Source organism: Aspergillus neoniger, assembly GCF_003184625.1.
Source record: "Aspergillus neoniger CBS 115656 unplaced genomic scaffold BO87scaffold_70, whole genome shotgun sequence".
Classification (NCBI taxonomy): Eukaryota; Fungi; Ascomycota; class Eurotiomycetes; order Eurotiales; family Aspergillaceae; genus Aspergillus; species Aspergillus neoniger.
In genome coordinates, this window is record NW_020291198.1 from 67 (window position 1) to 23,200 (window position 23,134).

Below are 23,134 nucleotides of genomic sequence, written 5' to 3' on the forward strand. Positions count from 1 at the left end.
GTTGTGGTTGTGATTGTAGTATTAGTAGGCGTAGTAGGCGGCGGCGGCGACAAATAGACGGGACTGGAGTATGTCGGCATTTTGGGGTACAGTGGGTCATACTCGCTTTTCGTCTTTGCGCACCATGCCTTGACTGCCCAAGGTTTATGCCGGCTTTTCCATGTCTGGTACGATGTAATGACCACAGTCCGGGCGCTTTCAATGCCTCCCCTGAAGGTGCGATGCGTTCCGGTGAGCTTCCTTTTGATGAAGCCGGCTACTTGGCGGGGTTCCATAAGAGGCATAGCATTTTGATCCTGTAGTCGATAAGAGTAACGCTCCGAGTATTCGCCAGGCCTAGACAGGACACTTTCACCGCGGATGATGTCACAGAAATTAACCAAGCACATAGCCTGGGTTGCGCTTTGATCCGGTAATAGGCTGGCATTGCCTCTGATGGGCCCGATGATGCACCACGGAATAGCAGCTGCGCTTAAGAACTCGTCCACCAGCAGGTGGTATTTCGATGGAGGTCTTTATTGCGCTGACAATCGGTAAGCAGCAACCCTATAAGTTGGCATTGGACCCTCCGCTGATCTCCCGTGTCACTGTCCGCGAGGAAGAAAGCGGAGAATGGGGGTTATTCTGCGGGAAATTCAGAGTTAATCTATGCTAGTGTATGTTCAAGAAGAATGTGGACTGAGGCATTGTCGAAGGCAGTGTGGAATTGATTGCGGTGGATATACTTCGTTGGTGTAACTTCGTTGGTGTTTCAAGCCTCTTCGCCTTTATAGGTCGCTTGGCCGCATCACTGGGTCAACGGGAGCCTCCTTCCTCTTGGCAAGATGGAGGGCCATGTTGATACAGACAATCCTCCAGTAGGTTTCAGACGGGTCATATTTGGTAGACCTCCGCTTCAGCTCGATCTTCTGCTTTGGGGTCAGCACATCATCCATCCAAAAGTTGCCGGAGCTAGTCTGTCTTCCGGGCTTTCATATAGTCATCCACATGGTTTCTCTTAACAATGTAGATCGAACTCACATGGGGCTTCTTGATATATTCCGACTGAAGTATTGCGATGAGCATATAATTATCGTGCGTTAGTCTCTGGGTATCAAGTCGAAAGATTTTTTGCTCGGCTCTGACCACAGCCTGTACCTCGAATAATTGCTTCTGCAGACAGTTCACATTCGTGTAACCTTCATCCGTATAATGGCTCGCTTCCATTGAATTCTCTTCGTTGTCCGTGGCCGTAAGTGGACTCTTTTCGTCCGACCAACGTTTCGATACGATCTCGCTTCTTAGGATAACAGCACTAGGATTTTCCCCGTTGCGGACTAGGAACGTCAAGTTCAAACTTTGAATCTCTAGACGGTGGAGGACAACATTCATGTAGAAATTCTGTGGGCACGTGGCAGTATATTATGTATTATTACTTCAAGGTTGCCTTGCTGCACACTGCTCAAACATGCTCTTATTCCTTATCATGCAGGAATCAAGATATAGTCTGGTATCTGACATCAATAGAGAAGGACCTTGTTGGTCTGAGGGGAAGCGGTGGTTCATAAAATGGAATATATAAGAGAGAAATTTGTAGAGCGCGATGGATGACGGCTTATATACCACGAAATGAGCGCTAATTCACCTCGCGAATTACTTCATCGCCAGACATTGATTGATGCCAAGGCCATTCCCTCTACCAAACTATTCATGTCTTCAAGAATTCATATATCGAGCAAAGCTCCATTATTCACTAACACTATGGCAGTAATCCCACGTAACTAGTACATGTCAAGTGGATCAATATATACAACCAGACGTCCTAGGGGCGCCGTCTTGCCTCACCTCCAAAGCGAGTAATTTAGCAAGAAGCACCGGAAGGAACGTTCTCGCAGTCATCGCTGGCTTTTCCACCGGAGAGGTCAACACCGGACCAGGTCCAGTCGGAGCAAGAGCCGTCACCGCAGAGGATGTAGACCTGGGTGGCGTCGTCCTCAAGAGTACCGGTGATACCGTCAACGGTGACATCGGTGATGGGGATACCAGTGGAGGGGGTGCCGGTGGGGGAGCCGTTCTCGTAGTCCTGCTCAATGACGATACCGTACTTGGTGATGCCGGAGAGCTGGATGTTGGAGTAGGTGATCTCGCTGACATCACCGGTCTCCTTGTAGATGGTCTTGATGCGGACACCGTTGGCAGAGTCGCTGACGGTGGAGTCGGAGATGGTCACGTTCTTGACGGTGTTGTCATCACGGCCACCGACGGATCCGACGGAGAGACCGTGGCCACCGGAGCAGGTGCCGCCGGTGAAAGAGATGCTCTGTAAACTCATTGTTAGCGATATGCAGTGATTGGATGGTCGTGGCGGTAAAATACCTCTCCAGAGTTGATGGCAATGCAGTCGTCCTGGTTCTTGACGGTCGCACCGCTAATGTAGACACCGGTGGACTCGCTGATGTCGAAACCGTCGGTGTTGTGGCCACCGTTGTCATCACCGTCGGAGTTGTCGATGGTGAAGTCGTTCAGGTGGACGTTGGTAGCCTGGACACTGATGGCCTGGACGGGGGTGTTCTTGACGTTGATGCCCTTGAAGGTGGAGTCCTCAACATCGTGGATGTACATGAACTTGGGCTTGGTCTTGCCACCGTTGGTGCCCTTGCTGTCCCACCAGCGGGAACCGTCACCGTCGATGACAGCGCCGTCGGCCATGGTGACAGTCAGGTCCTTACCACCGAAGCGGATCAGGGGGCCCTTCCATTCCTTGTAGCCGAAAGAAGTGGTACCCTCGAAGGTTATCTAGCTGATGTTAGCGTATTGGTGAAGGTGAGAGACAGCTGAGAAATACATACGGTGGAGCCATCAGCAGCGTCGGACAGGTCGAGGGTCTCACCAGCGGGGACCTCGATGCTGCTCAGGACAACATCGGAGCAGCTGGAGATGCTCTCGCTGGCCTCAGAGGCAGAGGTGAAAGTGCAGGTGGAGGCCTTCTTAGCGAACTCGGAGACGCGAGAAGGAGCGGGAGCGGCAGAGACGAGGGAGCCGACAGCGGCCAGGCCAAGAAGCTGGTAGGAGTGCATGGTGATTGTTTGAATAGGTTCTGGTCAACAGAACAGGTTTCGATCAAAAGAATGGACGGGGTCTGGTCAACAGGAAGAAAGGAGAACGAGTGGAAGAGTGAGGTGTTGTTGGATAGAGCGTCTCAACGACGGAAGTCCTGGAGAGTTTTATACGTGAAATACTGAATCATGCTAAGCTTCTGTTCCTGAACAAGGCAGTGAGATACCCCCATTATTGGTGGAAAGACCAAGGGGACCCTCCGATCCACCCGGGTATCAATCTCTAACGGCGATGGGCGCTTCAGCCAGGGATACCGCCGGCATTGCATGCATCGCAGCATTGGTAAGCATCAAGGTTCGTGTCATCCGGCGTATCCCAAACGCTAACGGGCTTACAGTCCGGCCAACTTCGCCCCAAGAAGGCATTGATTGACGCTTGGGCTGAAGGTCGAAGCATCGGCGGCTCTCGGCACTGCTCGGCATCTCCACTGCTGATGCCGTGTCTTGCTCTCTTCCTCCATCTGCCCCATCCAGCTTATCCACGCTGTTTCACTCTGTCGCAACATTCTTGGTGGATGCACCGGCAGAGCATGTATCATCTCGGCAATTCTCAGTGCCAATGCATATTCCTCGTCATCCGATGGTCCTTGGAATTTGGTGATGATATCGATATAGACTGCTTTGGGACCCACCAACACTACGGATCGGTCGGAAAAGACCGCACTGACGAGACTAGAAACTGCCACTGCCGATCCCACTATCGAGACTCTGGCAAAGACCCTTTAGGGCATTTACAGGGTCCGCGAATCAATATGGCTGATCCTTTCGGCGACATTCCTTTCAGGGGTTCGACCCTGGTTCCTCGGCTGATCATCGGATAAATTTTAGGAATATTGTGCACACGAACGCAGACAATTTTCCGATACGCGATCATGCTAGCTTCTCCGATAGCCGACCATCTCATGTCTTACAAGCCCATGGGGTAATGCAATGCAGTGGGATGATATTGTGGGCTGTGGCGTCGCAGGAATCTTTCTATTCTCACCTTCAATTTCTTCATCTTCCGGGCCCGCAGTGGGTCGGCGCCAACCCTAACCTGGATCCATGGAAGTGTGAAACCTCAACCCCGTTGTACTTCCAAGGGATCACACTGGTTGGAACAAAGTGATGCTGTCCATGGCATGGAAACCAATATCTGCATCCTGATATCAGTTAATTTGTCACATATTTTCACCCGTGTCGAGGTCAGCTCTGGACTGGACTTCTTCCTGCCAAGAAAACCGCGATATTAAGTGTAGTCGAACTCCGGGCGGTCTCAACCGCCAGTAAATTGATACGATCCGTTTTGCTGGAGCTAATCACTGCACTCTGTCGAGCATCATTATACATCTGTGGCTAATAAATGCTACATCACTGGTTCGTGTCCTATCATCCAAGCGAAGGAGCTGTGTCGATCAACTCGTAGGGCCCTGCAAGAGCGAACTGCTTTAGACACGGAGTTCATCGACAAAGGTTTTTCCACGAAGCAGAATGCATCTTTTACAGATTCTTGAGTTGCTGGGGAGCACCATAGTGGAGCAGGTCCAAGATAGCTAAGAGATTCAAGGCTGGTGGTATTCGCGGGATTCTAAGACTATTATCAGAGTCAAGCACAATTATCCACCCGTAAATGAGCTTAACTTATCTGTCTTTCTTGGCAGAACGGGATTCGCAAGCCATCTGCTTCCGGGGGGTTCTAGGGGGTGTGTAACATGCCCCGTCCACTATCGTCGGCTATAGAGGCACTACTCAGTCTCGGACTTGGACTTGTCCGATGCAGCGCCGTCTGGGGGGGAATATACAGGTTTTTTCGTATTTTTGTATTTCGAAACGTGAAATCGGGAATGGTCTAGGGTACAGTCGAAGTAAAGATTAATTCATATACAATCTCGAAAAATTATTTCTTCTTTGGTGATTTCCTTATATTACCGGCGAAGCGAGAAGCTCTTGGACGTCTGCATGCGAGACAACGTCCCTGAGTGAAGAGTCAACACCATCACAGAAAAATCGGCGGTGAAACGTGCAGGTTGTTAGCTACACAGTACCAAGAGTTAGCTGGCGCGTACTCGTTCCTGCCTAGCCTGTAAAAGTCTTGGCTTTGGTGGGACTGGCCTGGGGAGCTGTGGGTGGTATGATCCTGGGGCCCCTTATACAGAGAAGCAGGAAATGCGCTTCAGATCAACGGTATCTTCTCCTAATGTATCTGAGTGGCACTTGGACAACACACATCCTACTCCTATCAACTAGGGGCGTGATATGAAGGCAGAAAGCGCACTTCTCTTTAGTAATGGACTTATTAGTGCCGGTATCAATTGCTGGACTATACGATAACAAACTCAGCTTAGAGTGTATGCCATGAAGAAAGGCGGCGACAATGAACGTTTCTGACAGCTCCCGGCGATAGGAGCATCTCCGACGGGGCCTTACCAGACAGTAGGGGGCTTCATTACATACTAATCAATACAGCAATGTGTGGTAAGCGGGAGGCTGAAGCAGCAGCATTGGATAGTCATTGACTCATCCTATCTTGTTTTTCTTTCTAACACTATACAGGTTTGAATCTTCGAGGGTGTTCTGATAAGATGAAGCTATGGTATTGATGTGTTGTCTAAACTGAGCGCCTCTCTAATGTGAAATCCTATAGCCATTTTCCTTTCAATATACAGTTAGTCTTATAGAATTATACATGTCATGATCTTGAAATCACTTTATACTCTCTCCTTCCTCACTTTCTGGTTCAGACAACTTAGCCATCCTCTTATTAACTCTAGCATAAGCGCCTCTTCTACTCTACCTGAATATTGTCTAACCCCCCTAACTATACGTACTATACACATCCCTCAATGCACCGGGGTGTCCCCAATCTTCAGCATCGTCTCATCCAACAGCCTCGTCAACTCAACCACCACTTCCGCATACTTAGCGTCATGATACACATTAAACAACTCAAGAGGATCCTTTTCACAATCAAACAGCTCCCACTCCTTCGGCTGTCCACCCTCCTGCGTTCCCGGCAAGTCAAAATCCTCCGCATACCAATAAATCAACTTATACCGCTGATTGCGGACCCCATAATGAGCATACGCATTATGAATAGGATCCCGATGCATCCAATACCGATGGTACGCGACCTGCTTCCAATCCGCCGGCGTCTTCCCCTTAAGCAGCGGAGCAAACGACACACCCTGCATGTACGAGGGGATTCGCAGCCCAGCCAGATCCAACCAAGTCGCCGCGAAGTCCACATTAGAGATAATATCATCGCAGACCGATCCCGGCCTGATAAGCTTGGGGTACCTTATCAGGAACGGCATCTGAAACGACTCCTCATACATGAACCGCTTATCGAACCAGCCATGCTCACCCAGGAAGAACCCCTGATCGGAGGTATAGATAACCACCGTATTCTCCGCCAACCCCTCCTCATCCAGATAATCCAACAACCTCCCCACATTCTCATCAATCGAATGAATCGTCCGCAAATACCGCTTCAAATACCGCTGATACTTGAATCGGCGCAGCTCCTCATTACTCTTGAACGTAAACACTTCCGCCGTATCCTTATCAATCAACCGAAATCCTTCGATAACTGCATCAGACACATTCGGAATCTTCCTATCGGTGGACCGACTCCCAAACAGCTCCCCTACCTCAGCGCCTCCCTCAGGCTGCACCAGCCCCAAATCGAAGTACGTGATGTCACTCTCAATCCGCATCTTAGCTACCTCCGCAGCCTTTGCCCGGTTCTTGTAATCATCATCGAACGTATCCGGCATCACCACATCCTCTTGATACAGTCCCCGATGAGCAGGATGACACTCCCATGACCGATGCGGCGCCTTGTGATGACACATGAGGAAGAACGGCTTCTTCTCCCCAACCCCATTGCTTCTATTCTTCAACCACCCCAAACACTTATCCGTAATAACATCCGTCGCATACCCCGGCTCAACCACCTTCTCTCCACCCATCTCAATAAACTCCGGATCAAAATACCTCCCCTGTCCCGGGACCACGCTCCAGTAGTCAAAGCCTGTGGGTTCATGGTCCTCCCCCTCGCCTAGATGCCATTTACCGATCATGGCGGTCTGATAGCCGCCGGTGCGTAGGTGTTTGGCGACATTAGGCAGGTGTTTGTTGATCTTGCTGTCCAGGGTCATGACCCCGTTCACGTGGTTGTGGGTGCCTGTAAGGATGGTGGCGCGGCTGGGGGTGCAGATGGAGTTGGTCACGTAGCAGTGGTTGAATTTCATGCCGTCATGGTAGAGTCGGTCGATGTTAGGGGTGTGGTTGATGTTGGTGTTGTAGGCGCTGATGGCTTTGGAGGCGTGGTCGTCGGCCATTATGAAGAGGATGTTGGGGCGGGATGAGGGTGGCATGGTGGGTGGTGGAGAGAGGGTGGTGGGAGTTTGGGGATGAAGAATTCTGATTGTCATTTTTGATTCTGGGTTGAGTGTATTTGATTGTTCATGAGGAGGATGGGGGTTGTGGTATTATAAGTGTCTAGAAGGTGGATGGAATTGTCGGTCCGGATAAGGATTATTTGGATGGGACGATGAGGGGCAATTGGCATAACTACTTTATACTAGTAGTGGGGGGGTATACACGGAAATCCTATATGTTTTTGGCTTCAGTTATTGGTGAATTGAGTGTACAGTGAGGGGGTATCAAGGACGACGCGTGGTGTTCCTGCGCTAAAGGGTTGCGAGAGAGAGCTCGTTGCTGACGCCATCGGAGCGGTTGATTGGATGTCTGGTCTCCCATTGTGAAATATCTGCGGCGGAGGTTAAGTTAATTTTGCCAGACCCTCGTAGAGTGGTTTGTGTTGTTAGTTGTTGTTGATAAAGGACTAGGTCCATGTCTGCTGTTTTTATCTGCTGTTCTATGTTTTCGAGGAGTAATGAATGGTACAGCTGGTTTATCGGTTGAGTTGCGGCTGCGGAATCACCAACACAACTACTAATAGGTTCAGGTGTCACTCGCTTCGTATAACTGATATCTATTAACATTATGAATTGATAATAGAGATACAGGCGTAATTAAAATAAAAAGCATTTACTTAAATTAGTAGTACAGGTAATGGTCACATCACCTTCAAAATAGCTACTTACATCCAAGGGGTGACTGGGTAATAATAGTATTTGTATCACTCAACTCACCAATACCACGGTGGACTTCAGGATTGAAAAGAGGTACACCCACAAAAAAACATTCGAAAGAATGAGAATTTGCAAAAACCAAAATTCAATAACGTTCATGGATGAAGGGGGAAGCAAAAAAAGAAAAACAAAAAAGAAACGTCAGCGACAGGACTCGAACCTGTGCGGGCGAACCCAATAGATTTCTAGTCTATCGCCTTAACCACTCGGCCACACTGACTAATCGTTGAAGATATGACAATTATAATAGTATATTACTCTCCCTATAGTATTGACTTCGGATGGGGTTCATCAACATCTTAAGATATCCAATGATTTGACGACTTCTTTTTAGACTTCACACTATGAATGGATAATGCTTGAAATAAAGCATTGCCTCTTCTAAGATTGTATAGTAAGGGATACAAGTTGTTCTGGTTAAAATGTCAAAGAGTGACTGTGACTTTGCAATGTTCAATCTTTATCAGTTAAAGTTTCTTTATATATTTATGCTACAACTAATCCTACACTACTAGTAGACTGCCATCATTCCATATACACCCTAAAAAGCCCGGCACAACCTCCCATCCACCTGCTCCTTCCACGCCTCACTCCCAACACAATGACGGCACCAAAGCAAGCCCTCAGGGTCATATCTACTCTTGATCGCATGAAGCCGAGGAGAGGATAATGAGATCCGAAGAGCGAGGTCTGCCACTCTGGCTCAAATACGTTGGCCTACAAGAACGAAAATCATGTTAGCCTTAATCTTCCAACATTATCTTGTACATTGTCTGTAAATCCATAAATAATGTTCTTACCTCGTTAAAGTAGCATCCAGTATCAGGGGCCAGCTGCCGAAGGGCATATCCCCTGCCGTACGTCATATTGTAGATGGTCTGTTCGGCCAAGGCTGAGGCGAGGGATTCGTTCCAGCTCTGTTGGACGATTAGGTGTACGACCGAATCTCTCCAAGCCGTGTTCAGAGCGTTGTCGACTGGGGTGGCACTGCCGGTCATGGTGCCGGAGATTGAAGGAGCGGATACGCCCTGTGTCTAGCGTTAGGAGATCTCTATGGGCACTGGAAAGGGGAGAATGAGGGCTACTCACGTCGACAGACAGGTTGCGAGACATGATGACCTCAAATGTAGCGGCCAAGCGTTCAACATCTTCCTTCACAGCCCGGCGCGGGATGAACCGTGATGCCCGCACACCTTGCGTCTTGCCGACAGATTCAACGACAGGCATCATCTGCACGATATCATAAAGCGGCAGCGTCATCATTGGTGCAACCAGGCTGGTCGCAATAGCCTCTTGGGTCTTCAAAAGATTCTGGAAAGGACGGAGGAGCCTCTCAGCAGTGCCGTTCTTCGCATTATACAATAGCAGAGCACCGTTCATGCTTAGCTGTGGGGAGCTGCTCATGGTGTAGTATCCATGGACACCATTGTTCTGAAGCTCAGCAAGATAGCCGTGGGCCTTCGCAACGAGTCGATACCATTCATGCTCGCTGGTAGCGTTCTTGGCAGTAAGGGAAAGGCTGATCATGGTTACCAGAGGCATGGGATACGCCTTGACGGTGACCGAGACAATCACACCATAGGTGCCACCACCTCCTCCGCGAATAGCCCAGAAGAGGTTCTCTTGTTGAAAAGCATTTGCGATGACAAAATCGCCCGCTGGGGTGACTATCTCCGCTTCGATGATGTTGTCTGCGCCCATGCCGTATGTGCCTGTGGCCAGGCCATGGCCACCACCGGTCGCCCAGCCCACGACCCCGACGTCCTAAATCTCCTGTTAGGGGTTCTGCCTTAAACCTGTCAGAGATTTCCGTTCTTACCATGTTTGTTCCGCCGACAGCCGTAGCATTGTGTTGAGCAAGTGCAGCAAAAAGTTCACCGTCCTGCACACCAGCCCCGAGAGTAGCAGCCATCATCGTCAGATTCGCAGTTTGTGCGGACGACCCGACCTCACTGCTTTGGTGAGGCTGGAAGTGCTCGTGAAACTCGATCTTCTTCAAGTGATGAGTCCAGATGCTTTACCATCTATTAGCAAAGACTGTAGCATGTATTAGAAATTGAATTAGATCAACTTACGACAAACTCCCATGATTAATACTGCGTTCAGACCCATGGCCCGTATTCTTGATATTCAATCGCAGGTTCCACTCCTTCGCAAAATGCAACCCAGCCTGGATATGACTGGCATCGGTGGCATTGATCACATAGACTGGGTAGTTGCCAATACTGCAGCCTTGCTGCTCCGCATGCACATTTCCCGTGATGCTAGTTCCATCAGGCTAGATCGGATTGCAGCTGTTGTTGGACCAGACCGGGCTATCGACGCTAACTGGGTCTGAGGAATGGAATTTTGATGTGGTCCAGTTCCCCAGGACGGCTGTGCAAGCTGCTGGGTCATAGTTGGGCTCGTTAGGATAGCAGACAGATGCTGCTGGCACCGTTCGGATAAGTCTTCCGGATACGGTTTGGTTGAGAGAGGTCCATTCATCTGCAGATGGCCAGCATGGGTCGGAGGGGGACTGCGGGGGTAATGGGATTCAAAGTGTCAGTCAGTCTACCACACAAAGTAGGTTTTGAATGTAAAGTTTCTCTGAAAACTTACACATTTGCAGTCTAGGGCGCTGGTTATGCCGCTGACTGCTAGAATAAGCGTTGCGAAAAGGCTGGTACCACAATACATGATATGATATATACCCTGTTCTTGAGCCGATTGCAGTACTTGGTTAGGAAATTTTATAGAGGTCGCATGAGGGTTAATATAGTAGTCCTCCAGCCCTATGATCAGGCTGCGGAGCATAACTACAAAACTACATACCCTTCGTTCGTTCAGTTAGCCTAATCAGGTAACAAATATACGAGAACGAGCGATCGGAAAAAAGTGGGGCAGCACAGAGTCCGGGGTTTCAAGGGTCCAGAAACTCTCACTCTTCTGCATGAAAATATTGGAGCGAGTACGGATGAAGATCTAGGTCGGAATTGCCTTGAAGTGGAGGTTGAAGGCTCCAGGCTGCAGCCTTAAAATCCAGTCTCAGTTCCCCGTATCCACATGTAAGGGTTCTCAGTGATATCTTTAGACCACTTCCTGTTTATAGCCATGGACTCCATTTTCCCTTTCTCTTTTACTTATCCTCTCTGGGGTGAAGCACTACTCTCTGCTAGGCAAAAGAGTTCTTGTGACATATGGGAGTTTACTATGAGCACATGATACAATGATAAATCTGTTGAAACAAGGTCAGAATCAAAGTTGTACAATGCTTGACTTCTTGCTATTTGCAGGCAACCAAGAGATGAAATCAAGATTTCCTATATCCATAGAGGCATATGATTTCGCCTACCAGTAAAGTACTGGAATATCAAAAGTAGTAGTGTTCTCTCCTGAACACAGAGAAAGAACAAAAAAAAAAAAATAGAATAGTCAAATATCAATAAAAGCATTAACTCATACCTCAGCCGATGAATGGAGACAAACAAATCAAAAAAAAGGACCGAACGCGGTTCGAACGCGTGACCTCGGGATCTGCAATCCTACGCTCTACCACTGAGCTACCGATCCAAGTTGTGGAACACGTCAAAATTACGTACTATAACCTACAATACCAAATTTCCTAAGTCCACAACATGGGGTTGTACATCACAAGATCATAGAAGGATACACTGGATATATGATGGTAGTACAGAGTTTGCCTTGGGATCTTTGATATTTTTCTCTACCACTCATTTTTTTATATTGATTGGATAGGGACACGAAGGCACGTAAGTTCATTTGTCTACTGATCACTATTTACCCTGTTGTAACGTTTGGCTGATGTGTTCTTCGTCACTGCAAGCGATGGCTATACAAAAAATGCTAGTGCGCAAAGCGGAAATCCAACCTCTTACTTCCTGTGTCTGTCGTATTCTGCAGATAATCCTGCCGTTCCTATGTGGCAAGTTAGCTAATCAATTTGCTAATTCCCAGAGTATATAATAACACTTACCTCTTCGGTCATTGCGTTCCACACGCGCTCCCTGTGTTTGTTTCTATGAATATAGTATATCTTCGTGCCAATAAAGAGCAATATAGCCAGAATATTAATCCCTATGAGAGCAGAATTTCCGCGATGGTATTTGGGTTTATCGTCCGCCCGGTAGATGTTGTTCCCGATGATGGCGCCGAGTTGAACGCACACTGTTGTCAAAAGTTTATTAGCAAGCACTCTTTGTAGTATAGTAAGATGGAAGAGATTAGCTCACTGTTATAGAGTGCTGCTGAGATTGTCCGTGTTCCCACGTTGTTAGAGTTCTTCGAGCACCATCCCACCAAGATAGCGTGGCAGTATGGATAGCAGAGTAGCAGGGTCACGGTAGCATACGTCCCCCATGCGTTGGTCATTGTACCAGGCCAAAAGCGGAGGGCAATAACACAGGGTAGTGTCCATATGGATTGGATCATTGACACTAAGGAGCGCTCTTTAAGCCAGTCGCTGAGACGGGTGAGCAATAGTAGACAGATGATGTGGCCGACGCTGTAGGGGATGGTGAGAAGGTTCGTAGTGAACTATTTGATGTTAGCATGCTACACTAGGTTTGTAAAAGTCATTACACTTACAGTGCCAAATCCCACACCCTTGAGGATTAGGGTTATGTAGGACGTCATCGGTGTCTGCGGGATATAAACTACTAGACCAAGGAGGTAGATCGGCCAGATGTCATAGTCTCGGAGGGAGTTCCAAAGGCGACGCGGAGTTATGGCTTGCCGGTTGTGCATGTCTCCTAAGGAATGTGAGAATGAATGTCAAAGGTTCAAAGCAATGGTAACGCAAACGTACCCTTAGAGGGGTCATCGCGCAGAACCCGGTTGACCACGATGCTGACTTCACGGTCTGTAAACCAGCCCTTCGGGCGGAACCATTTCTTGGTGTCGACAGCGGAGGCAGGCATGCGAAAGAAGGAGCTTAGACCAATAAGAAGAGTGATGAGACCTTCGATTAGGAATAGCCACCTGTAGACCCTGTTAGACCTGTAAGGGTAAGGAAAACATGACACGTACCTCCAGCCAGCCATGCCCTGTACACCACGCATGTGGAGGATGCCGAATGCGAGAAACGAAGTAATAATAGTAGTTAAAGATAGCGCAGTCCAAAAAATACTATGATTGTCAGTAATGGGCTGAGATAGAGGAGACAAAATTACCTCAAGCGGGTTGGAAGCTCTCGGCTTGTGTAAAAGTAGGATAACCAGAGGACGATGTCGGGAATGAAACCACCCTATAGAAATCAGAATAAGATACCATAGATTCAATTCGTTTCAATTACCTCGAGTATCCCCAACAGTGCTCTCGTTGCATAGAAAGATTTCTTCCCGCTTAAAGCAGCCTGTGCAGCAGCAACAATTGACCAGATGGTCATCTGCATGGGAATCCAGCGATCGGGGCCAATTTGCTTGGACACCAATTGTGAGGGCAGCTCGGCTAGAAGGAAGGCGACAAGGAAGATGGTGTTTCCGGTGTTGTAGTCTGCACACGTCAGAGACCTAGTAATCCGAAGAAGCGATGCGCTCACCATTCGTGGAGAGACCAAGATCATCCAGCAAATTGTCCGACACAGCTTGTACAAGGTTTCCTCGGTCAACCTGAAGACCGAAGAACATTACACACTATCCTCTGTAGTGAGCATACTTTCAAGCAAAGCAGAATCACCTTGACCTACAGCCCATAGACACACCCTCCAGTCCAATTTCCGGACGAGCGCTTTCTCTTCCTCCGCTGTCCACGTAAGTGTAGGGTCAAAGACATGTCGACACTCATACTGCGCTTTCTCATAAATGAGAGCATAGCGCTCCGCAACCTCAGGGTCTGCGAAGGGATTACTATCAAGGGTCGCATCCGTCGCATCTTCATACGGGCGTGTATGAACCTGAGCTTTGTCCTTCGGAGAGGAAAGGTCTTGCGAAGAGTCTGAGTAGTGCCGCTGATCGAAGTGATCGGCAGTCTCTTGACTGACATCCTTTCGAGATGCCATGTTGCCAGTAGTAGACAGAAATCTGCATTCTCCCAAGTTTTTCCTCGTCTTAGGCCGCGATCGGAAGCTTTAAAGGATACAAGCTGCGAGCTCGCAGCCACCAACTCAAAGGCACGCCATTTCCAAGATATCTCGCGACGAGAAAATACGGAGCATCAATGCAAGGACCTCCTCATGGCAGGCCACTCATGTTCTGCACTCCATACCGCGTGTGATCAGATACTAACCACTCTAAGCGAGGGCCCTTCATGCATGGCTAGATCGAGGGCCATTTCTTGGCTAGTCAGCCGTGTTTTCAAGTCGCGATCTAGGGCTTCAATTGCTTCATCGGGAGTGTGTCGGATGGACCTCTGAACGAGCAAGAGCCATGCAATAACGATAGCAATAATGATATACCATGATAATCTCGAGTTTGCAGAGTAATCTTCTTGCGACACAGTTTACATTCATATTGCAGTTGATCAATGCTTCTAAGCGAAGCGGGAGATGGTGCATTGGTGAAAATGGCGTCATCCGGAGGGGTGCAGTCGCGTGATGAGCCTGCCAGTTGGCGAGATCGGGAAGATAAGCAGTTTTTATGTCCCCATTCGACCATGACTAGTGGGAAAAATCTAGTTCCATTAAAGTAGGGAGAATAGCACGTAAGTCTTAACTTAAATATGTGAGCATTGCTATTTGTTGGTATTACAGACTGATTTGCTTCATTCGCTTCGATCTCGGCAGAAAATGTTTCTATAGCCGACATGCTCTACCGACCAGTCACTCCTCATGGACCCAACCAAGTATCCTATTTGCCTTTTCAGCCGTGAAGAAAGACTGATTTCCTTTGAGCTCGCGTCGAATCTCGGTATCGGGATAATACTTCTTCGCAAGCTCAATCGACGGCGTGTCCTGTGTCGTCGTCGGAGCAACAACATTGAATATCTCGCACCCATTAAGTTTCTCAGCCTTCTCCACAGACAATAAGCAGGCTCTCGCAGTCGCATCCGGGCTCACCCATCCCCACAAGCTTTTGACGGCCGAGTCCTCCCAATTCTCCTTGTGTCCTTTCTGTGCCTCCTCGCGGGATGCCACGGCATGGATACGCATACACGCGATTTTCATTCCGGGGAACCATCGAGCAAATGTCCTCGCTTGGGTCTCAGCTTCTTGCTTGGCCAGTGCGTAAGAATCTGTCGGATTGGGCGGTGCTTCTTCGTCCACGGGGAAGTATTCGAATCTCAGCGGTTGCGTGGCATATTCGAGACCGATCGCATTCACTGACGACGCGTAGCAAAATCGTTTAATTCCCAGTTGCGCAGCGGCGTAGAAGCCATTGAACGCCGATGTAACATTGTTGTTATGAACCAGTTGGTCGTCCTTCCCGATGGGGTCTGGTATGGCGGCAAGATGAATGACGGCGTCACAGCCTTTGAAGGCTTCAAGCGTGGCTTCGTAGTCATTGGCCGTGTCGGCGGTCTTCATCTCGGAGTTGGGCGTTCCATCGTACTCGGTATCGGTTCGGTCAACCTGGACTGTGGAATGGCCGGCCTGAGAGGCTTCTTTGACAACAGCGCGTCCTACGGTGCCGCGGGCACCGGTGATAGCGATTTTCATATTAGTGGTTGGATTGAGGCTGGAGAATTTCCTGCGGTGGATTTGGCGGATCTGATATGGGATTTGTCGTGAGAGAAGTCGGGAGGGAGCTATATGCACCAGAAAATTGGTCAATTGCAGAGGAGTTGACATATTTATCTAGGCATTTGATGATGCAGGGATATTCGCATACTGGCGGACCTGATAAGATGGTGGTCTGAGTCCATGACGTGAATATGATGGTAGCGAGCAATTCTCATGGCGGTGGTTACTGCGACGCCCATGACGCCAGAATGACAATCCTGGATCTCGGCACGGAGCTCACCCAGCCTACCATAAACTGTGCTTCATATTGCAAAAGCAGGTGTGCCTGGGGTACACCATTCTAGAACGCCTGAAATGTATGTGAATGATAATGATGTGGTGAATGCGGGAATCGAAGATGTGATGTCATTCCGAGGGGATCGTCTACATCGTTCTGATTCCGAGCCTAAGGCAACGACACCCGTGTCAGCCTTACCCGATGGACTTGTTGTCCCTCACCTTCCTGATGCAGCAACATATATATATACTGGGAACATCGCATAGCGGAATGGTCTGCCTAAATACTCCTTTAGAGACTAAAGGGCACAAAATTTCTGTAGTTGTTCCCCAGGAATGATAGCCGATGTAGTGTCGATCGCTCGGATAAGTTATCATTCCAGCTACAGGCTCATTGTTCTACAGTGTCCTATTGAGGTTATCTTTATTTATGAATAAGAAGAAACGATGGAGTATGGCAAATGTTCCAAATTTTACAATGGAACTGTTCTGTGTGATGTAATTCGGTATGTGCGAGATGGAGGCCCAGGTAGAAGATCTCCTGTTGCCCTCCCTCTAAAGCACGGTTCTCAGACAGAATCTTGGCTCACGAGCGAGCGATTCCATCATAGATAACAAAGAGTGTATAGTACATCAACAAAAGAAATGTAGCGAGCGAGTGGATAATATCCATTATATCCTTATAAGCCGAGGATATGTGACCGATGGGTGACTTGAGAATATTCCAAAAGAGCGTGGGATTTAGGCTTGGTGAATAACGGCAGAGTCTCAGGCCGCTTCTTAGCATCTTTACCATCAGAATTATGGCTTCGCGGCCGACCCGTTGGCTTGTGGCCCAGCTTGCTGAGCAGCCGCTGCATGCATTTGGGCGTTCTTCTTCTTCCTTCTGTGTGAGTTGGGCTTGTTCTTTTTTTTAGGCTGAGCAGGCTGCTCTGCCGGTGCTGCCTGATTTCCAGGCGCCGGCTTCGGGAGTGGTACTGACTTTAACTCTGGCTCCGTTTTGATCACGGGCTCGGGTTCTGTCTTTCGTTTGAGGTCCGGTGGAGGGAGGGGTTGCAATGGCGGCTGTGTCTGCGGCTGCGCCTCGGGCTTTTGCTCGGGCTTTGGCTCAGGTACGGGCTCTGGCTCTTGTTCCAGCACCGACTCGGGTCTTTGCTCTATCTCCAGCTCTGGCTTCTGCTCGGGCTCTTGCTTTGGCGTTTGCTCTGACTCAAGCTCCTGATCTGGCTTTTGTTGTGTAGTTGGCGGCTCCGTCTCTGGCCGAAAGCTTGGTTCTCGCTCTGGCTCTGGATCCGGATCTGCCCAGTCTACAGTCTCTCGCCTAATCAAAGGGGGCGAAGGAGCAAATGCCGGAAACTCCCTAGGGGGAGAATCACTGCAAGATGACGCCCAATTGTATCCATTCTGGGCCGGAGAGGCTAAGAAAGCCGTTGAAGGTGGGATCGGCGATTGGGGCCGTGAGTTCACAGCATTTACGACAGTTGGCGTGTCATCTGCGGAAAGCGGCTCATTGGAATACCGTGGCGAGCTCTCATCCTTATCATCCGGAGATTCGGTGGTCGACTGCTTTTCTTCAGCAGGACCTTTCTCCTCAGAAGGGATTTCTGCATGGCCGTTGGTCGTGTGGTGTCCGTTCGGTGCGGTTTCCCGCAGCGAAGTCAGTTTATCCGCGTAGATCTCCAAAGTCGTGTACATCAAGAATCGGTTAAAATCGTCATCAGAGCCCAGGCCGTCGCGCACGACTCGGTACCTGAAGCTGAATTCATCCTTTTCGAAAGCAGCAGCGAGCTTGTCCCGGATAAAACTCTCAAACCATGAATCGTGGCCTGGAAGTTCCGAGTACACCTTGCTAACAGTCTTCAGAAGTTGTCGCGTTGACACTTCTTCACTGAAAGTCAGCATATACCGTTTAGCGTGTTCCTCGAGTCCGAAGATGCTGTAGCGCCTCGCAGCATGATAGGCATAAACGCTGCGCTCGAATTCGCGAGCCCAAGGGCAATTCTCCGGGCCAAGATCGGTGGGCTTGAGTGTTTCATAGCAGCCGGTGCTGAGAAAGTGAATGAACGTATGTCCGATATCTTCGTTGATGTCGCTGATATGGAGTTCCGATGAGTTGTGTGATAAGCTTGAATAAGGGCGCAGGTGGTATTCAGCGATCTTGAAGTGGGTTTGACCGATGACAACGGTGGCAATCGGTGTCGTGTAGCAGCTGGAGAAGCCCCAAAGTCAGTAGATACATCAGAGAGCAATGCGCGATGATTTGATTGACCTTATCTCTGGCTGAGGGTATTCTGTTATCGGGATCTCCTGAACTTGTGCGTCGTTTTCCTGAGAGCGCAGGAGGTTGTAGTACAGCCGCTTGTAGTTCTTCTGGCCCATTGTGTCCATCAATTAGCCCAATGGCTGATGAGATGAGTCGATAAGCTGGTTGAGGTGGGAAGGTATGAGAATTGAGGAATGTTTGTGCTGCTGCGGCACGGATTGTCTTTTAAGAAAGGGATGAAGGGAAGGGCGGATGAGTGGATCTCTGAAGTCTCTCGAAGCCAACTCAGAGCCGCCTGGACTAGCGCTCAGAAACCACGTCAGTTGCATATGTAGATGCAAGGTTGTCTTTCATAACGTGTTTGGGAATGCACGAAAGTTGTGTGCATTTGATTGGGATGGCGGTGTTCCGGGTTGAAGTGGGTATGAGCTGGCAAGAACCCAGACCGCAATCGGGGAAACAGAAACACATCGGAGTGCTGTGCTGGACTGGCGATCAACCCATTGTGATGCTATTCTGAGGGCCTTGAGAGAAGATTATGATCTATAATGGGCTTCTAGTAGCCTCGTCAGTTTTGTGGACCCGATTCGCCCATTTTCTCTCACAGACACTGTCGAATTGTGCCTTACGACAACCAAGCCTCGTCTTCGCCGGGCCGCCCAATGTCTCGGCGCCATGATTACTCGGTGTCGTAGCTGCATGAAGAGCATTGCGAGTCCAGTGGTTGGAGCAAAGTCAATTGCACAGGATGCTGCATGGACAGGATGTGAGTTAGTAGTATGAAACAGAGGAGTTCGAGGGAGATCATGCTAGAGATTCAGGCATCGGTGACGGGCGCCCGCAGTGGAGACGCGATCCACATGACAGCAACGTCCAAAAGTCGGTTGGTGCACGGGCGCATCTGCTGGAGTTTCTTGACTTTCTTTGCAACACCGCCACCGACTTGTGGGATAAGCGCCTGGTTATTTTCTCATCACTACGAGCGTCTAACTCATCGCTGTGAATTTCATGGATTTTGCACCGAAAAGTTGGTTGATTCGTATATAGTAGTTATTCCTCAATGTTATCTGTATATCCTCTCCTCAACCTCTACCGCTATCTAACTAATATGTCTAGAACCCAGTCAAGTATGTCTACTCGCCTTTTAGTTTGGATGTGCAATGCACCCAAACGTATACAAACGGATAGACCGTTTCAGGCAGCAGTGTCCACAAAATAATCCCTGTACTCCACACCGACGCCACATATTCCCAGTTTTGTGGCACATTCCAATACCTCCAGAAGAAAACCCCGTAGGCTGTATAGCAGCCCAAGTATCGCATGAGCCTAGTATCCCCGTCAGCATCTCCCATAGCGGTGTAAAACGCAAGCAGGCAATTGCGAACCGCATACCAGATTTCCAACGAATGACCCTTCGTATTCCACTCCTTCCACAGCGTCGCCAAACAGATCCAGCCGATCGGCATCTGTAGCAGAATTCCCGTCCAGTATGCTGTGACCTGCTCCCTTTCATCGGGCCACAGCATCGTCAACCCCTTCAGCACGCCCATTCCCACCAGTACGAAGCCAACTATTCTCCGTACTAACCACGCCCGGTCGCGCTTTTCGTGTGCTCGCCAGATTGCCACTGCGACAAATCCTACATCAAGTAGAAACCAAGCCAGGAATGCAAGGAGCTCAAAGGTGGTGGTTGTGGTCACCACCGCGTAGAAGAGTTCGTAGGCAAGTGTCAGACTCATGAATTGGATCCCCTTAGCTGACGCAGACGGGTATGTCCGGTCACTGTACGTGCGAATCATGCAAAATATGTAACAGAAGGCGTAGAGAATTCCACAACTAATTATAAGACCATCCTGAACGAACAGGTAGCTCTCAGGTGGGGAGAGAGCAGCGTCGGAAGGCTGTATTATCAGATGAGGAGTTTGGCTGGCGAGGGTAAACGAGGGCATAGTGTCCTGATGGTCTTTCCCTCCCGGTGTTATAGCATCGAAGCGAGAGATGTGTACAGAACCTGGTGCCTATATGGAGTATTATTGAGAGGTTAGGAGAGGCTAGGAGGGGTATCTCTGCGATAAGAATTTATTATTAAAGCCTATTGATCGATCGGCTTGCCGCGGATACTTCTTCAGTACTAAGATCGCAAATGCGGGTCGGCTAGGAACCCTCGGGATGATGTCAGTGGTATGCGTACGGATAAGCACTCTTCCAGTTGGATATTCAATATTGAATTGATGATTATGAACCTCTGTTTGAATCAGTGGAGGGAATTGACTAGGATCCTGGAAGACCAAATTCTTACCAAGGGTCTGAAGGAAATGGAATCTTACCATAGACCTCTTATTCCTCTGCCTAACACGCCTCTCTAACAGCTTCAACACTGTGGCTCGTGATCGGGAACTAATTCCTGTTGCCTGGAATCAGCGTACTGAATTTCATCCGTCAATCTGGATTTCTTCCAGGGTGCAGATTGCTTCTGATCTCTGATACTGCATACTCACAATGGAAGCGACAAGATGGCCACCCCGGAGTACTGTTGCACTTCCATCGTAAGCTGTTGCGGCCATCACATTAGCCCCTATCAGCGATGTTCTTGGTGAATCAATGCGACTGAAGTGATGGTTGTTGATGGTTGGAGTGGACACAAGAAGGCTGGGGGTTGGGGTTGGGAAAGTGGAGGCCTGAGGTATACAAAGTAGAATCATAGCATCTCTCCACCTTCTATCTTCGTGAAGCTTACCCCATACACTTAGAGTCCCACAAAATTGACCTTGCCGCTCATAAAAGTACCCGACTGAACTGTTTGCGTCTTATCCCATATTACGTTTAGATTTTCTGCAGTACTCTTCTTTCTTATAATTCCAGGCACTGTGGGAAAAGACTACGATAGTGTCGCGTCTGAATGGTATCCGTATCTGCCCCAGGGATGACCCTACCACACGACTCGTCTTACTCGGAAACCAATGTGTGTATATACACAATAGTCAATAACATGATTTATGTCTCGCGAATTCAGCGATATATCGTCCTCCTCGTGAGGCAGGTGTCGTTTGTGGACTCGATCATCCTTCGGTCGGGGCTCGATGAGCCAAATTGCAGCCAAATCACGCCATCGCGCTAAGATCGCATTTATAAAACCTAACTATTCCCCACAGCCAAGTGAGCATCTGAATCTCACGGTCGATGCCATTGTTTTATCCCTATGAAGCTCCTGAAGGGAGCGCTGATGATCCTAATGGCCGCGATAATACCTCCAACCCAAGTAGCCACCTATCCCGGCGACTGTGACTACAAATGTGCCTAGATTGATCATAGCAGCCTTCAATTTTGGCTCCAAATAATCTTCAATGATCTTATGGAACTTGCCTGGCTCATTGCCTCGAGGGTACTTCTCTTCGGGAATGGGCACGTCTAAGAATGGACAGATCTCGTCCCAGCCCAGTCCATCCTCAAGTCGGACCACAAGAAGTCTATCCTTTGGCAGTGTTTCCTTCACTCCCCGGATGCTATTGCTTATAATCAGCCAGTTATCACCGTGAAAGCGAATAGCGAAACTCACTATTCGACATAGTTCTTCCGAAGAGCCGCCTCGTTGTTCGGATGGCCGGGGTTCGTGCCGTCAGAATATGCCCAGTACATTACATCGGCCAGATTGAAAAACTGACCCACTTCCGAGTCAAAGCGCCTCAAGATGTTCAGTGGAAATTTGTGGCCTGCCATGATCGCTTCTCCAATTGTGTTGTTGAACGACTTGACCCATTTGTCAGGCGAGCGCTCAGTCACGATAAATTTGACGTCCGGGTCTTCAATATAACCGGCCAGAGCTCGGAGTCCAATATAGCTTGGTATTTCCATCAAGCACTAATACACCTGGAAGTCAGCACCCGGCTGTAAATAAATAGCGGATTTTAAGGTCAACATGCGTCGAAACTTCCTATCCATCGATCAAGGTCTGGCGTCTCATATCTCTTGATACCAGAGAATCGATTATTATGAGCTAGGATGCCCTCTGTGAAAGCCTTGATGTGAGGCTTCCTACCCTTGAGCATCAGGTCGATCATGTGATATGGTGTATACCCAAGCATTTCCAGGGCTTCATGAAGACCCAGAGTACCCGTTCTGTTATCGACATCCGTTAGTCCGAAAGATCTTCGTCTTGCTACCAGGACATGCCTGTCTGCATCTCACGCTGACAGGAGACTCATTACCTGCTGCAGCTGGCTACAACGAGCCGCATCTTCTTTTTGTCGGCTGGCTCAGCCATCCGGTCAACTTGGCGCGACATGTTCGGTTCTACTACGTCTGCCCACGTTCGGAATTGTGAAAGTTGCAAAGAAGCTCAAGACGACAGAGGGCCCCCATATTTAACCTGTTTTCTGTCCCAACTCCCAAGACCAGGTTGCAAGTTTTACGACTGGAGATTGAGCAGCCAGTGGGCTGGAAGGCAAGACCTGCAGCTAATTCCTGGTGTCTCTCGGCTAGAGACCGGTCTAACGGCTCGACAGTTACACCTATGAAGAGCCTTCCTTCGTTGTCTGTTGTGGAGAAACAATAGCCATGACGGGCGGCATGTGGAGCCGTCATGGCCATTTAGGATCCTAGGCATAAGGCTAGCCTGCCGCGCGAGGCTTGAGCCCGGAAAAAACGGTCATCGATGGTAGCTGGGTACCTTTAGGACTGGACGTACCTTGGTATTAGACTCATCGACCCATGACTGACAGTTCCTGGAAGACCATTCACTCAATTG

The 23,134-nt window shown here is 49.0% G+C and overlaps 9 protein-coding genes and 2 non-coding genes across 11 annotated transcripts; all 11 read right to left on the bottom strand.

Annotated features, from left to right (window-relative positions):
* Positions 1-767: 767 nt before the first annotated feature.
* On the bottom strand, positions 768-1,371 carry BO87DRAFT_391909 (uncharacterized protein; the record flags this gene model as incomplete). The annotated part of the gene is made up of 2 exons (XM_025624979.1): positions 768-956; positions 1,021-1,371. 2 exons carry the CDS (start codon positions 1,369-1,371, stop codon positions 768-770), a joined length of 540 nt encoding a protein of 179 aa, XP_025473874.1.
* A 373-nt stretch (positions 1,372-1,744) lies between these two features.
* On the bottom strand, positions 1,745-3,264 carry BO87DRAFT_411281 (glycoside hydrolase family 28 protein). The gene is made up of 3 exons (XM_025626427.1): positions 2,829-3,264; positions 2,356-2,775; positions 1,745-2,299 (listed from the first exon to the last, which is right to left on the bottom strand). The coding sequence occupies exons 1-3, from the start codon at positions 3,054-3,056 to the stop codon at positions 1,841-1,843; spliced, it is 1,107 nt and encodes a 368-aa protein (XP_025473875.1). The 5' UTR covers positions 3,057-3,264; the 3' UTR covers positions 1,745-1,840.
* A 2,604-nt stretch (positions 3,265-5,868) lies between these two features.
* Positions 5,869-7,453, bottom strand: BO87DRAFT_452125 (sulfatase family protein; the record flags this gene model as incomplete). Its single annotated transcript, XM_025628486.1, has 1 exon — positions 5,869-7,453. One exon carries the CDS (start codon positions 7,451-7,453, stop codon positions 5,915-5,917), a length of 1,539 nt encoding a protein of 512 aa, XP_025473876.1. The 3' UTR covers positions 5,869-5,914.
* A 919-nt stretch (positions 7,454-8,372) lies between these two features.
* Positions 8,373-8,453, bottom strand: BO87DRAFT_t280. The gene has a single exon. It is a non-coding gene; the product is annotated as a tRNA-Ser (tRNA).
* A 305-nt stretch (positions 8,454-8,758) lies between these two features.
* Positions 8,759-10,912, bottom strand: BO87DRAFT_431512 (FAD-binding oxidoreductase; the record flags this gene model as incomplete). Its single annotated transcript, XM_025627592.1, has 7 exons — positions 8,759-8,950; positions 9,034-9,261; positions 9,323-9,997; positions 10,053-10,248; positions 10,309-10,511; positions 10,563-10,751; positions 10,835-10,912. 7 exons carry the CDS (start codon positions 10,910-10,912, stop codon positions 8,759-8,761), a joined length of 1,761 nt encoding a protein of 586 aa, XP_025473877.1.
* An 801-nt stretch (positions 10,913-11,713) lies between these two features.
* Positions 11,714-11,785, bottom strand: BO87DRAFT_t279. The gene has a single exon. It is a non-coding gene; the product is annotated as a tRNA-Cys (tRNA).
* A 217-nt stretch (positions 11,786-12,002) lies between these two features.
* BO87DRAFT_346793 (allantoate permease) lies at positions 12,003-14,291 on the bottom strand. Its single transcript, XM_025620913.1, has 10 exons — positions 13,935-14,291; positions 13,773-13,866; positions 13,527-13,726; positions 13,405-13,478; positions 13,262-13,360; positions 13,041-13,213; positions 12,821-12,984; positions 12,466-12,769; positions 12,210-12,400; positions 12,003-12,151 (listed from the first exon to the last, which is right to left on the bottom strand). The coding sequence occupies exons 1-10, from the start codon at positions 14,229-14,231 to the stop codon at positions 12,080-12,082; spliced, it is 1,668 nt and encodes a 555-aa protein (XP_025473878.1). The 5' UTR covers positions 14,232-14,291; the 3' UTR covers positions 12,003-12,079.
* Positions 14,292-14,917: 626 nt separating this feature from the next.
* On the bottom strand, positions 14,918-16,203 carry BO87DRAFT_381358 (NAD-dependent epimerase/dehydratase family protein). The gene has a single exon (XM_025624512.1). It carries the CDS (start codon positions 15,957-15,959, stop codon positions 14,991-14,993), a length of 969 nt encoding a protein of 322 aa, XP_025473879.1. The 5' UTR covers positions 15,960-16,203; the 3' UTR covers positions 14,918-14,990.
* A 632-nt stretch (positions 16,204-16,835) lies between these two features.
* On the bottom strand, positions 16,836-18,720 carry BO87DRAFT_223716 (uncharacterized protein). The gene is made up of 2 exons (XM_025618707.1): positions 18,397-18,720; positions 16,836-18,336 (listed from the first exon to the last, which is right to left on the bottom strand). The coding sequence occupies exons 1-2, from the start codon at positions 18,513-18,515 to the stop codon at positions 16,929-16,931; spliced, it is 1,527 nt and encodes a 508-aa protein (XP_025473880.1). The 5' UTR covers positions 18,516-18,720; the 3' UTR covers positions 16,836-16,928.
* A 704-nt stretch (positions 18,721-19,424) lies between these two features.
* Positions 19,425-20,758, bottom strand: BO87DRAFT_411285 (uncharacterized protein). The gene is made up of 3 exons (XM_025626428.1): positions 20,718-20,758; positions 19,783-20,635; positions 19,425-19,716 (listed from the first exon to the last, which is right to left on the bottom strand). The coding sequence occupies exons 2-3, from the start codon at positions 20,337-20,339 to the stop codon at positions 19,524-19,526; spliced, it is 750 nt and encodes a 249-aa protein (XP_025473881.1). The 5' UTR covers positions 20,340-20,635; positions 20,718-20,758; the 3' UTR covers positions 19,425-19,523.
* Positions 20,759-21,357: 599 nt separating this feature from the next.
* Positions 21,358-22,697, bottom strand: BO87DRAFT_381360 (uncharacterized protein). The gene is made up of 4 exons (XM_025624513.1): positions 22,596-22,697; positions 22,311-22,506; positions 21,947-22,248; positions 21,358-21,893 (listed from the first exon to the last, which is right to left on the bottom strand). Exons 1-4 carry the CDS (start codon positions 22,670-22,672, stop codon positions 21,620-21,622), a joined length of 849 nt encoding a protein of 282 aa, XP_025473882.1. The 5' UTR covers positions 22,673-22,697; the 3' UTR covers positions 21,358-21,619.
* Between the last annotated feature and the right edge of the window lie 437 nt (positions 22,698-23,134).

What these genes read in the sequence shown, in the direction of transcription:
- BO87DRAFT_411285 (XM_025626428.1), bottom strand. Translation starts at nt 20,339, where the DNA reads ATGCCCTCGTTTACCCTCGCCAGCCAAACTCCTCATCTGATAATACAG. An exon ending in GGTCATTCGTTGGAAATCTG is followed by an intron (nt 19,717 to 19,782) that starts GTATGCGGTTCG and finishes CGGGGATACTAG; the next exon opens with GCTCATGCGATACTTGGGCT.
- BO87DRAFT_381358 (XM_025624512.1), bottom strand. Translation starts at nt 15,959, where the DNA reads ATGTCAACTCCTCTGCAATTGACCAATTTTCTGGTGCATATAGCTCCC.
- BO87DRAFT_223716 (XM_025618707.1), bottom strand. Translation starts at nt 18,515, where the DNA reads ATGGACACAATGGGCCAGAAGAACTACAAGCGGCTGTACTACAACCTC. An exon ending in TACCCTCAGCCAGAGATAAG is followed by an intron (nt 18,337 to 18,396) that starts GTCAATCAAATC and finishes GGGCTTCTCCAG; the next exon opens with CTGCTACACGACACCGATTG.
- BO87DRAFT_346793 (XM_025620913.1), bottom strand. Translation starts at nt 14,231, where the DNA reads ATGGCATCTCGAAAGGATGTCAGTCAAGAGACTGCCGATCACTTCGAT. An exon ending in CAGGGCATGGCTGGCTGGAG is followed by an intron (nt 13,214 to 13,261) that starts GTACGTGTCATG and finishes CAGGGTCTACAG; the next exon opens with GTGGCTATTCCTAATCGAAG. An exon ending in CTCAGCAGCACTCTATAACA is followed by an intron (nt 12,401 to 12,465) that starts GTGAGCTAATCT and finishes TTTTGACAACAG; the next exon opens with TGTGCGTTCAACTCGGCGCC.
- BO87DRAFT_411281 (XM_025626427.1), bottom strand. Translation starts at nt 3,056, where the DNA reads ATGCACTCCTACCAGCTTCTTGGCCTGGCCGCTGTCGGCTCCCTCGTC. An exon ending in ACGCTGCTGATGGCTCCACC is followed by an intron (nt 2,776 to 2,828) that starts GTATGTATTTCT and finishes AACATCAGCTAG; the next exon opens with ATAACCTTCGAGGGTACCAC. An exon ending in TTGCCATCAACTCTGGAGAG is followed by an intron (nt 2,300 to 2,355) that starts GTATTTTACCGC and finishes ATGAGTTTACAG; the next exon opens with AGCATCTCTTTCACCGGCGG.
- BO87DRAFT_381360 (XM_025624513.1), bottom strand. Translation starts at nt 22,672, where the DNA reads ATGTCGCGCCAAGTTGACCGGATGGCTGAGCCAGCCGACAAAAAGAAG. An exon ending in GATGGATAGGAAGTTTCGAC is followed by an intron (nt 22,249 to 22,310) that starts GCATGTTGACCT and finishes CAGGTGTATTAG; the next exon opens with TGCTTGATGGAAATACCAAG. An exon ending in CGGAAGAACTATGTCGAATA is followed by an intron (nt 21,894 to 21,946) that starts GTGAGTTTCGCT and finishes TATAAGCAATAG; the next exon opens with CATCCGGGGAGTGAAGGAAA.